The 12,303-nt window shown below is 40.2% G+C and overlaps 1 protein-coding gene across 1 annotated transcript; it reads right to left on the bottom strand.

Annotated features, from left to right (window-relative positions):
- Positions 1-8,959: 8,959 nt before the first annotated feature.
- LOC121905359 lies at positions 8,960-10,492 on the bottom strand. The gene is made up of 2 exons (XM_042423567.1): positions 10,279-10,492; positions 8,960-9,989 (listed from the first exon to the last, which is right to left on the bottom strand). The coding sequence occupies exon 2, from the start codon at positions 9,975-9,977 to the stop codon at positions 9,396-9,398; it is 582 nt and encodes a 193-aa protein (XP_042279501.1). The 5' UTR covers positions 9,978-9,989; positions 10,279-10,492; the 3' UTR covers positions 8,960-9,395.
- Positions 10,493-12,303: the final 1,811 nt, after the last annotated feature.

Genomic DNA, 12,303 nt, shown 5'->3' with positions numbered 1-12,303 from the left:
TCCTCCTCCTCCTCCTCCTCCTGTCAAGCTTTTGTTCTTTTGTGCTGCCCTGACACATTCCTCAAGCACGTTGAAGAGAGGGAGAAGGGGAAGAGGATCGAAAGGAGAAGAAAGAAAAGAAGGGAAAGAGTGAGAAAGTTTGGGACCAGAGTGCAGGTCATTTTTTATCTCATTGTTGTGGAGAAAAGGATAGGGAGAGTGAGTCAGCAAAGAGAGACAGAGACAGAGAGAGCAGGAGATCAAAGGCAAACAGAGAGTGACAGAGATGGAGAGGTTGAGATACAGGGAAAGAAAGAAGGCGACAGATATGTAAAGAGAGACTCCTCTGTCTTTGGAGACGTAAGAAGTATTAGTTTGCTCCTCCAGTGCCAACTTTATTTCACTCATCTTTGTTTCCTTATGTTTCCCTTCCAACTATTATTTGCCTGTATACTATTTGGTCCTTTTGTTCTGTCATCTTCATCTTTCTGCACTCTCTATCTCTCTCTCACACATAAGGAACATTGTTGGTAACTGATATCACCAACTGCCCACTCAAAGAGGCTCACAGGCTTTAGCACGTGCAAGCAAATGATAAGTGCATTGTTACTTGTTTATGCATATATTTGAACTTTTATCAGTTCAGTTCACAGTGAAAAACACAATCAAAATAAACGGCAATAATTATAGAGAAGAAGAGGAGGATGCCGACAATTTTCTGTTTCCCTTTTAGAAATTCTGATATTTGAAATTATATTTTATAGTGCTGAAGCTATATTTCAATCATCCATTAATACTAATAATCAATGACCCTGATGAAGGCCACAAGCTGAGACGCGTTGGTCGAACAATAAAGTTGTTCCATATACTGCAAGTGTTGCTGGAGTTTTGACCTTTTAGATAATCCGCTAACAGTCATAAAAGTCATTTATTGGGGGGAAAAAAAAAAAAGCTAAACAGCAGTTTGCAGTTTCCAGCTTCTCCAACTAGGGAGTTGCTGCTCTGGTTTATATAATCGTAAATTAAATTACCCCTCCACGCAAAAATATGTTTTTCTTCTTGTTCCTAGAGTTGGATGTTTGAGCTTCACTGTGCAGAATGATTTATGTGAAGAGTTTGACACTAGAAGGCTGTTTTCACTTTCATCTGCTAAAAGTGTCTTTGTGCTCATTGAAAACTTGATTTTAAGCGGCGGACCTACGAGCAGGATTTGTGATGTCACAACCAGTATGGAAGGTGATCCTAGTGTGGTGCGGAAACTTGAAGCCTCCAGTGCACAAACACTGATAATGGACTTAACACTGAAGTAGGAGTCATCTTGTCCAGCAGTTAAACTTCTTAAATTAAAATTATTTGCATATTCATATATTCTGGAATTTTTAATGAGGAGGGCTGAAGATGAAGATGAAGGATTTTAATGAGGTAATTTGTGGAAAAAACATACCAGACACAGCATTTTTATATGTCTTAATAAATGTCTGGAGGGGAACTTTAAACATCTTTGGGTTTTGAATTGTTGGTTGAACAAAACTTGCTTTTTTAATTGGAAAATTTAGATGGACATTTTATAGATTAAATTATTAATTTTTAAAAAATCAACAGATTTATTGGCAAAAACAATGATTAGTTGCAGCCCTTTTTTATATCCATCTTTTTAATGTATTTCCTGTTCATGTCATTCTGTCATCGCACTTTAAACAGATGACTACAACTATTATGATACAGTTGAGTGAATCAGTAGCAAGATAAAGACCATGAACAGCTATGCTGTGATTTCTCTCTCTCTGTTGCTCTTTGGGTTTGTGGGGCCCATTGAAATCAGGCTGAGTTGTGTATCAACACTCTCACCGGGGTGAACTGTACCTTATCTCAACTCTCACTTCCTCTTGTATTGCTTATTGTTTCCTATTTCCTCTCCTTATTCAAATGACACAGATTTGAACCATATCTGTGGAACATCCACAGGCTGTTTACCGTCCCAAAGAACCCTTCCTTATCTGGGTGTGGAATGAGAAACTACTTGCCCCATGTACACTTCATTCAGCATTTACAGTGTATGTCCAGCATATTAGTGTCCTACTATTAATGTGATCCATATCACATTCGTGTTGCAATCTGATTTTTCCAAAAGAAGCATCTCGTCTGCACAGGTTGGAGCCAGTTTGTGTTAATGTGTGTAATCAGTCCGTAGTAAAGTCACACTTCAGTAGCATTCTCCACTTTATCATCCGGATGACCTCCAGTAAAAACCGCTCACCCCAGTAACCCCGGTAATCCCAGATGTGAACTTGACCCTGGCCTTCCAGGCCACCAACTCCTGGAAGTCATTATCACTGGCCTTTAGCCTCACAGGAAGCCACTGGGCAAAATTCAGTCAGACAAAAGTAGCAGGAATTACTTTATCTTTCTCTTATGATTTACACTCATGTCAGCAGGGGGTCAGGAACTCCTCAAGGGGTCGTAAGATGATTCTGGGCGGCTGCGAGATGACTAACTGGACGGGAAAGAAGGAAAACCATTTCAGTGACACAAAGTGGTGTCCTTTTCTCTAATCTTTGCTCTGTTCTTGTGTAGACTGGACAGTTTTACCTCTAAAAGTTACAGTCAGAGAAGCAAAAATCAATTCACTGTTGTATTGCTGACAGCTTTAAAGACTAATACCATGTGTGATGAGATGGTTGCAAGAGGAAGTTTCATTTTAATGGTTCACAAGTGTGTGACGTTCACAACAGTTGCACAACAAACAGCCACAGTGACCGACACACGCTCACAGCTAAACGTGTGTGCACGACACTGTGGGCTACTGGCACGCTGACCCACCAAACCATGTGGGTTTGATTAGAGGAGAGGAGATGGCAGCGTTTAACTTCACATGCGTGAGGAAAAGATAAGAAAAGCAGAACCAAGAGAGAGAGAAAGAGAAGGGAGACTGAAATTCGAGAGATTGTGAGCATGATGTGTGTCAGCAAACCTCGCCAATATCCTCTTTTTTTGTTCTTTCTGTAAATCAAAAACTGTGGGCAGAAGTTCAGGGCAAGACGAGGCCAACCTGCTGTGAATACTGTAAATATGGGACGCCTCTGCTTTGTCTACATAAATGTGTGTTCGTGCTCATGCAAGCCCCTGTTTGCATGTGGGCGTTGAAATCTTCCTCTACCTCATTTATCGTGCATCTCTGGTATAATCACATCTTACAGGAATCAAAAAGAAAGCATCAGAGGCAAATAGTGACTGAATTTCCTGGCCTGCACACATCATGTCACATTACCTGGTATTTCTTGTATTTGGATGAAAAGTATATCTGTGTGTGTGTGTGTGTGTGTGTGTGTGTGTGTGTGTGTGTGTGTGTGATTGTGTATACATGACTCAAGCTGAGTCTCCTTGTGTACATGAGACTAAACCTCCAGATGCCTGGGCAGTTGCGCCCAGACGCCTGTATTACTCACACTCTATTCCTTTTGTCCTTTAGCCCCCCCCCCCCCCCCCCCCCCCCCCTCCCTCCTGTTCTCCTAAAATCCTTCTTCCCTCCCCCTCAAGTCTTTGTGGTTTTAATTATCGCGCTCATTTGTTATGAGTCGGTCTGGACGGAGGGCCAGTGGGAGCTGAGAGAGGTTGGATTAGGATGGACAAGAGCTAAAGATGTGCTAAAACATTTGTCAAAGTTATTTTTTGGTCCTCTTCATGTGTCCGGCTCCTCTAAACATCCCCTTCTTGCTTTTGCAGTTTGTCCACCGTCTCACTGCCACCCACAGTTTAACGATCCAACGGGCCCCTCTGAGGCGCTACGTCACAACAACACTGTAATGGTATATGGCTGAATGATGCTGAATTGCTTTACACTCGACAGGAAGACAGAGGACAAGAAATAGGGGGGAAGGATCGGGAAGAAGGTCAAATATGTAAAGAAAGTGAAGTGAAGGAGTTGGGAGGTGGTGTGAAGCAAGGAGAGGAGAGGGGATTGATGGAAAGCTGAGAAGAAAAACAAGCCTCGGTTCCCATACTTTAACAGCTTTTTCACCTTATTTTAAGTCCATGTGTTTTGTTTTTCTGAAAAAAAAGTTCAATAAAAGTGCAGCCCTGTTTTTTATCAGCCCCTCCTTCTTCTTGCATCCTCCTGTTCTGCCCTCCACCCTTCCACTGCCTCTCACTCTGCACTCATTCTTTTATTCTCCCGTTTGCCTTTCCTCTTTGCCCCGAGTCAACGATTGTTGTTCACTTTTGCTTTTTCCTCAGTCATGTGTATCAGCAGTTTGCATGTGTGTGTCTTATTGCATGCAGTATATGTGTGTGTGCACATGTGCCTTTGTATACTGTATGTGCATGTGTGTCCCTATGATGTCATGGATTAGGTATGGCCATAGTTAACTTCAACTTTGCTTGGAGACTCCACTGGAGGTCATCCTCAGGTCACTGTTACTGCACTGTGTGTGACCAGTGTGTGTCCCTAAAGTCTCCAGATTTACCAGACAAAATGGCAACGTATTTATGTATTTTATTGGGGGTTTTTTTCTCCATGGTGTCATTCTATGGTGCCTCTGGGCAGAAAACAGAAAAATAACATTAAGTTCAAGTGCATCCTGTGATTTCTTCACAGTCTTATGACATCGCCTCGGGCCTGTGAGGGAGGGATGGACCATGAGAACTTGAGAATATAATAAAGCTAATCAGAAAGCAGAATTATAAGATGAAAATCATTTGTGTCACTCTGCCTCTGCAGCAGAAGCACGAGGCAGACGATGACAGAACCTAACTACTAAGTAAAAGAAAGTAGAGGTTAAAATTATGCACTGTGGCAGGATGGAAAGTGGTGGAAGTTTTACAAGATCAGGGCCGCAATTCTTTCCAAAAGGATCATCTGTAAGCACTACCATCAGCTCAGACACATGTGCAGTTACAGTATGTGGTGCCTGGAGCTTCACTGTGCAACAAAAACAGTATAACAGCAGCAACTGCACTCCCGATCCTGCAGTAAAAATGAGAGCTTGTTGGTGACTTTGGATACTTAAGTTTCATATTTCATCTTCTTGAGTGTGACTGTAACTTTTTGTAAAAGTTGTGTTTACGTGACCACTATGTTTAGACATAGTGTCATTGGTATATTTAGAAGCAAAGTCAGGCAGCTTTAATGCCTCAGAAAAAGCAAAAAAAAAAAAGATCAGGTTTCAGAATCTTTCTTGATGCTCTATTGAAGAGTATTAAAAAGTAATCATAAAAACGTATTTTTAATGTTAATGGACCAAATACAAAGCACATAAAAGTCTTTGGACAAAAAGATGCTGCACTCAGTTTTGACTGGGGTCCTGGGACTCTAGAGCTGAGTAATAAGGGACTCTCCTGCCATCTAGTGCTGACAAGTAGGCAGTGTTTTGTCTCCTGGCTCACCCCTGGAAGTTTTTGGCTTGACATTTAGGAGATGTCTGGGCATGTGCAGCGACACTGGCCTACTGTAACCAATCAAACTATTGTAGTTAGTGTTTATTTCTGTTTGGGGCACACAACTTCGCATGACTGCACACACAGACCCACTCACAATTCCCGTCGGCACAGGTGCAGTTAGAAGATATGCAGGTTTGTCCAGAAAACTGTTGCAAAACTCTGTGTGTGAGTCTGTCTCCGTGAGAACTAAATTTCCCTGGGAGACCTGCAGAGTGATGTAATCCATGCAGGCCCTTAGTTGTTCTAGGGGATTGGGACAAGGTTACTGTGAGGTTTTGAGAACGTGTTAAGAGTTGAAGCTGGATTACTAACCAGGCAAAGTTTGCACCGGGACCTCAAACCCTTTAAAGGGCCCAAAGGCTTCACTTTCTCGATGTGGCTCAGTTTGTAGTAATTTGATAACTGAACATTTGTTTGTGGATACTGCATACACTGCTAAAACTGAGTTTCAAGGTCAAGTTACTTTTAACTAATTACTAATTACAAATACATACACAATGGACTGAGAATGGGAGAAACAGGGGGGTCAAAAGGGGCCCACCGCACATTTATGCCCTGAGGCCCTCAGTGGGTAAATCCAGCCTTGTAAGAGGTTAATTGTTAAAGAATTAAAGGTCAGGGTTAAGAGTTAGGGAAGTATTGAATCTCTCTAAAGGATAGACAAGTGTGTATGCTATTGTTAGGGTTATCATTATGGCTATCATGGTAGGTTAGCGAGAAGAAGAGAGGGAAAGTGATGGAAAAGGTGTTTAGATGTAACTGATTCTTGTGCATAAATATGGGGGATTTCTACTTTAGTGGAAGCTCCAAGGCAGAGAGAAAATACCCCAGAGCACACTGAAAAGCAAAAGAGAAGACTTGCATTACTCATACATATTAGATATTGCATATTTGCTGATACCAGCTTTTTAAATGTGAGTATTTGCAGCTTTTTATATCACTGATTGTGTTTACATGTGCACGAGTATCCTGGTTATGATCAGGTTTTTGGAGTATCCAAGTTATGTGTTGTGCATGTAAACACTATATCCTGGTTTCAGAAGCATGGATAAGACCTTATCCCAGTTTTGAGAAACCTGAATCTGTCGCTAGAGAAATGAAAGGCTTAGATGTTGAGGAAACAAGACACAACTGGACACAGATTATCAGAAACTTGGACACTGTAGGAATCGTGTAAACCGGGATATGAATAACCAGGTTTCTCATGTTCCATGTAAATGTCATATCCTGAATATGATCAGAAGCAGGATACTCATGTGCATGTAAACACACTCATTAGAAATTGAATATGTTTAAATGAGTAATTTGAATATGTCCTCTTGGGTTCTAAGACATTGTTATGGACATTTTTCACAATATTCTGACATCATGTAGACAAACAATTACTTGATGAAATGGAGACATTACTCAGAGAATGGCAGATTCATCAATAAATGAAAATAAACGGTGGTTGCAGCTAATTTAAATACAGTTTTATTTAAAAGAAAAAACTTGCTTATATGTTGAGAGCCTAATTCTAGACACATAGGCGTACATATTACAAGCAACATGTACCACTGAATTTATTTTTCCCATTTGCATAGTAGAACTAGACCCCAACTATTTCTACAAAAAACCAAAATCCAAAACCAAACGATTTTGGTTTTGGATTGAAACCAGAACATGTTGATGAGAGGATCCTTGTTGCATCAGTTATATTTTCTTTGCAGTTTTTGTGCTTTTTGTGGCAGTGATAGTGTGCATATGGTACATTTTGTTGAAATAAGATAAACTCTGACACAGTCTCCTCACGTCTTGTTTCTCTATGTTTGGATGACTAATTCACCATTTGCAAACATGAATCACTGCCTCCCAGCACTATTCATGGTCTGGAAACTTGGACGTACTGACAAAGACGTGGTTTTGGAGGGTTCAGTCGAGTTTGTATTGAACATCCCATTCTTCAGAACATTTATAATACAGATATTGAGCCAACAACATTAATCGTTGGATGTTGTGTTTGGATGAGTCCACAGATTTGGTGTTATGTTCATTACAGTTCACAGACTGAGGGTTTTCTCTTGATTACCTAACATAATAGTATTTTGGTTGTCTAAGTATAGACTTTACCTGTAACAAAGAAACAAAGTTAAGTACAGCTTGTTGCAGTAATCAGTAAGGCTTTTGATTACAGCCTGCAACATACAGCAATTACTCCCAATTTACAGTGTAACAGTACAGTACATAGGCTACATGTAGGGACAAGAGAACAAGATGTGACGTTATGGAATAAGGGGCTAACAATCTGGGAACTTACAAAGAATTTATAATGTATTTTTTAACCTTTTAACATCCACCATTTTTGGGGGGGAATTTTCGTCTATTTGGCATGCCCAAATGGAAAAGCTTATAACTGAAGAACTGTGAGGCCAAAATGCATATGGTTCAAATATGCCTCAAGAAAGTGTTTTTGGTCCTTGTCTATAATGAGTCATATTTAAATAACAATAACTAGGACATGATTTATGCCAGAACCATGTAAATCACCACATACTTTCTACATCTTGTCAAGCACACCTGTATAAAATTACAGACCTCTAGGCCTAACCTCATGGGAGCTAGGGAGTTTTTAGTTTGTGGTGTCACCACAAACCTCTCCAAAATGTCTCCAAGTGGCCAAATTGTGCCAATTGCTTTTACTGTGATGCTAGGCCGCTTACAACTGGCTTCAGCAGGTTGCCATATGTGGGGGGAATATGAAAAACTCAAGACAGAAACTCATCAGACATTTCTTCGTTCTCTGTTAAAGAGCGGCTCAGACTGACACTAAAATGAGAATTGCTGGTCCACCTTAAAAGTCAGTCCACCTTAAGTGAGCTTGGTCAAATTAAGCTAACGCGTTGTTGATAACTTCGGGGCTAACCTCCTTCGATAGGTGAGTATTTTCTTTGTCTTCAGGAGCTGCTGCATCTAGTAACTGACACCCAGCCTGTACTGTACATTTACTGCCACATTGACAAGTTACTGCTAAACTTTTCCTCTGCTCTGCTCGCGTTCACGTCATGTTTCTGCCACTCGCCCTCTGCGCTCGCGCAACTGCACACGCACATTTACACACACTTAAACACACATACACACACACACGCACTGCCTTATTCCTTAACGGAGCTACGCTACTCTTGTACCTTTCACGTAGATGTCCTTTGAAGAACGAAGAGAGGGAGGATGACTAAAGAAAATCCACAATAACGTAGAGTGTTATTGTCCTCTCATCAATCATTAATAGCTCATAATTTTGCGCCGGCATTGTTGCTCAGTGGGTCTCACATAAACCATAATATTAGAATAGGTACCTGTTAGTTAAAAAAACACCCACGGCATAAATTCTTTGTTATTCTTTGTTAAATACAGATTGTTACCCACTTCCATAACTGCACATCCTGTTTCCTGGTACCTACATTGGGAGTAATTACGCTGAACGTTGCGGGCTGTGATCTAGTAATCTGTATCACATGTGATGTGGAAATTACTGCAGATGAATTCAAACTCTTGGTGTAAATGTCTGAATTCTGTTTAGTCACTCATAAATGATGAATGCAATTTAATCACTTTTTTATTCCTTTATTTTAAATGTAAAATGTTTGCAAGTCAACGATTTGAACACATCTGTGCAATAAATGTCCAAACTAAATGTAAATGAAAATGAAATGAGATGCCATGCACTAATCCCTGCTCTAAATCTCAAAGATGCATTCACAACCATTAAAAGCAAAGTCACAGATATACACAAGCATATTATAGTAGGAAATAGAAAAATATTTTTAAAAATATTTAAAATACTTTTTTTTTTTTTTAAAAAGTGGTTGATATAGTAGTGATGTTTAAGATTGAATAGTTTTAAAGCGAAAAAATTCTTGAAATGGCTTTGGCTTTGACTCCAAAGAGCAAAATGTCCACTGATAAAAACAGTCTCATCCAGTTCCTCAAATTAAAAAAAAATGTTAATAGCCATAAATAATAACAAGAAGAACAGACAACAACCAGAGCCACGTCATTTTAAAGCTGGGAGCGTGACCTTGAGTCTGTGGGTCCTGGCAGCCTCTGGCGTTGTTACTTGGCTTTGAATCTCTTGAGTTTCCCTCAAAATGGACGGGCACACACTGGTTTTCCAGCACCTCACAGGCCAGGATCAGATGTTTAGTTTCCCGACGGACGCTCCTGATCCCGCAGGTCCCCGGCTCACTCCTCACTGTGACGAAAGTGAAGAGCTGATCGCTGATGCACAGGTTATCCTTGTACACCTTCCCACCTTTGTTGGTGCAGACTGCCTTAACCTTTTCCAGTTCGTCTGGATGGAGGAAGGACTGTGTGGGTCTGTCACAGCCCCCGTTGTTCTTGATGTACGTCTCCCATTCATTCTGATTGAGAGAGTTAGGAGTCCCAGAGCGGATGTGGCGCTTGACAAAGTTGTTGAAGCCGTTATTCCATTTTGAGAGCTGGCAGGGAGCGTCGTTCTTAGCATTTGTGTGATGACCCAGCAGGAGAAAGGCAATGAGAGTGAGAAGAACCCTGAGACAAGCCATTACCCAGCAGTCCTTGAGAGAAACAAAAACCACAAATCACATCACATCACATCAGCATGAACAAAAACTACATTTTACAACCTTTTACTTTTTACCATCACTTCAAGTCTTTTCTTTTTCTGTCCCCCCCACCTCTCCCCCATTTTACCTAAATGAGTTCCACGAGACGTAAGAAGGTAAACAGTGTGTGCAAGGGCAAAGTCTGACAAAATCCCAGCTGTCTGTCTGTGTCGCTCTTCAAACCTGAATGCAAGAGAGGATGTTGAAAACAGCTGCTTGCTTGATGAAAGAACTTCCCTACCTTTTTTTAGCACCGCTGGAGGTTTCTGTGAACCACAAAGAGACGTAAAAGCTCCAGCTGTGAAGTCTTTCTTAGCTCCTCAGTTTCAGTCCCGCATTTCACTTCCTATGTGTAAGTAAGAGGGAGGGGCCTAAGCTGTCTGTGCAGGGCCACACGGCTGTGCTATAGAGCAGCGTTCATGGTGAGAAGAGATCCAGTTACTGCTATAAATACCTATTCAAGGTCCAGTCAGCTATTTTTGGATGCTCACCGTTTGTATGTTGTCCTCAGCACTGCTGTGTATATGTCTTTTTTTCAAATTGTGTCTTTTAAAATATATGTTTAATATAACTTTAAATATACATTTGACCTTGTTTTGATCATTATGGCTTGGAAATTTACTTGGGATATGACTATCTCACATAAAGATTTTATCTTTGTTTAAATAAATAGTGTCTATTCTGCTCAGTGATTTGACGGCTATATTTAGGAAAAAATTACAAGCGATGCAAAATTTTTAAAAATGTGCTATTTTTTTAAATTTTTCATTTCATTATCATCTGTGAGATTGTTTATTCAAACATATTTTCTTTACTATTATGTCATGTGATATGAGGTTTATTCATAGATTTCTTTATTACCTGTTGATAGATAATGAAATCATAAAATCTCTGGTTAGTCTCAGTTCTCTTAATGAAAGTACTTTAATTCTGGGCCCAGGAAGCAGTTACACACACACACACACACACACACACACACACACACACACACACACACACAGAATGCAGTTACAGGATGCTGAACACACAATGCTGCATGTACAAAAGTTCAAAGATCAACACCTGGGGAGATGTTTTTGCATCAATCTATTGACGTTGTCTATTGACTGATGCAAAAACATCTCCCCAAGTCATCTGTAGCTGGTCTGTCTGTCCCTGACTAAGCGGTACATGTCTGTTAAGGTCATGCAAGTCATCTTGACCTAACAATGATTCAGCATTTCAGTACACATTCTCTGTGAATTTCTACCACCCTTGTGACGTAGCATGTATTGATTGAGTACAGGCTAGTGAGGGAGCCGGGTGTGTTTGTGTAAATATTGACGTGTGTGATTGAAGCTTGTACTTAATTAATTTGTCTGAGGAAGACCAGTGAGCAGTCAATACACATTAGCCTTGTTTTTCATCATGTAGCCACCAGATTAAAGGCTCCTGAACTTTTGTACTTTGACAAAACAGTGTGTCTCGGTTTCATTTTCCTTTTTTTTTCATGGACAAAATTTCTCAAACTCATGTTGGTCATAATGAATTTAAAAGTGTGAGACTGCTGCCTGTACAGCTCAGGGTGGAGAAGCAGAGGCTGCATCATGTGTACAATAGTATCATTGGGTGTGTTCCTGAATTCACAGATAACAATGGTTCATGCGCAACATGCTGTCATCACCAGGGGTGTGTGTTTTTTTATTTGTATTGCTTCAAACATTCTGTGGGTGAATCACGCCTCTTACAAGCTGCTGTTGGTTGAAACTAAGTTAATACTTAGTTTAATGAGTATCTGTCTAAATCCTGTCCGCACATTCTAGATACAATAGGACACTATACAGAATATTATAGGAAACAAAAACATTATATACTCTTAATGCAGAGCTGTTCAGCTGTAAAACATCTGAATTGCTTCACTTATTTTAATGCACGGCCAAAGTGTGCACTACAAGTTCTATAAAGATGGATAAATTAAGAATTAAAATAAATATTGGATCATAAAACGTAGATACTAAGAGATACTGATAACACCTGCACCTCAGTATAGAAGTGACAGAGACTCCCACACAGACCATCAGTAACCTGGATAATAGAGAATCATACAGAGATATTAACAACCAGATCAATATCATACTCTGAACAGGATTAAACAGGATAAGACACAACAGGGACTGGTGTGCATGTAAAGCTACTACTTGACAGATGATGATGATGACAATACTGTATGTAATATAATACTGAGACTAAATGGTTGAGGTGTAATAGCCGTCACCACAGTGATGCA

This window comes from Thunnus maccoyii, chromosome 10, assembly GCF_910596095.1.
Source record: "Thunnus maccoyii chromosome 10, fThuMac1.1, whole genome shotgun sequence".
In the NCBI taxonomy this organism is placed as follows: Eukaryota; Metazoa; Chordata; class Actinopteri; order Scombriformes; family Scombridae; genus Thunnus; species Thunnus maccoyii.
The sequence above is the reverse complement of the archived record's forward strand: the minus strand, read 5'-3'. Positions and strand labels throughout refer to the sequence as shown.

Coding starts and splice junctions, on each gene's coding strand:
- LOC121905359 (XM_042423567.1), bottom strand. CDS start 9,977: ATGGCTTGTCTCAGGGTTCTTCTCACTCTCATTGCCTTTCTCCTGCTG.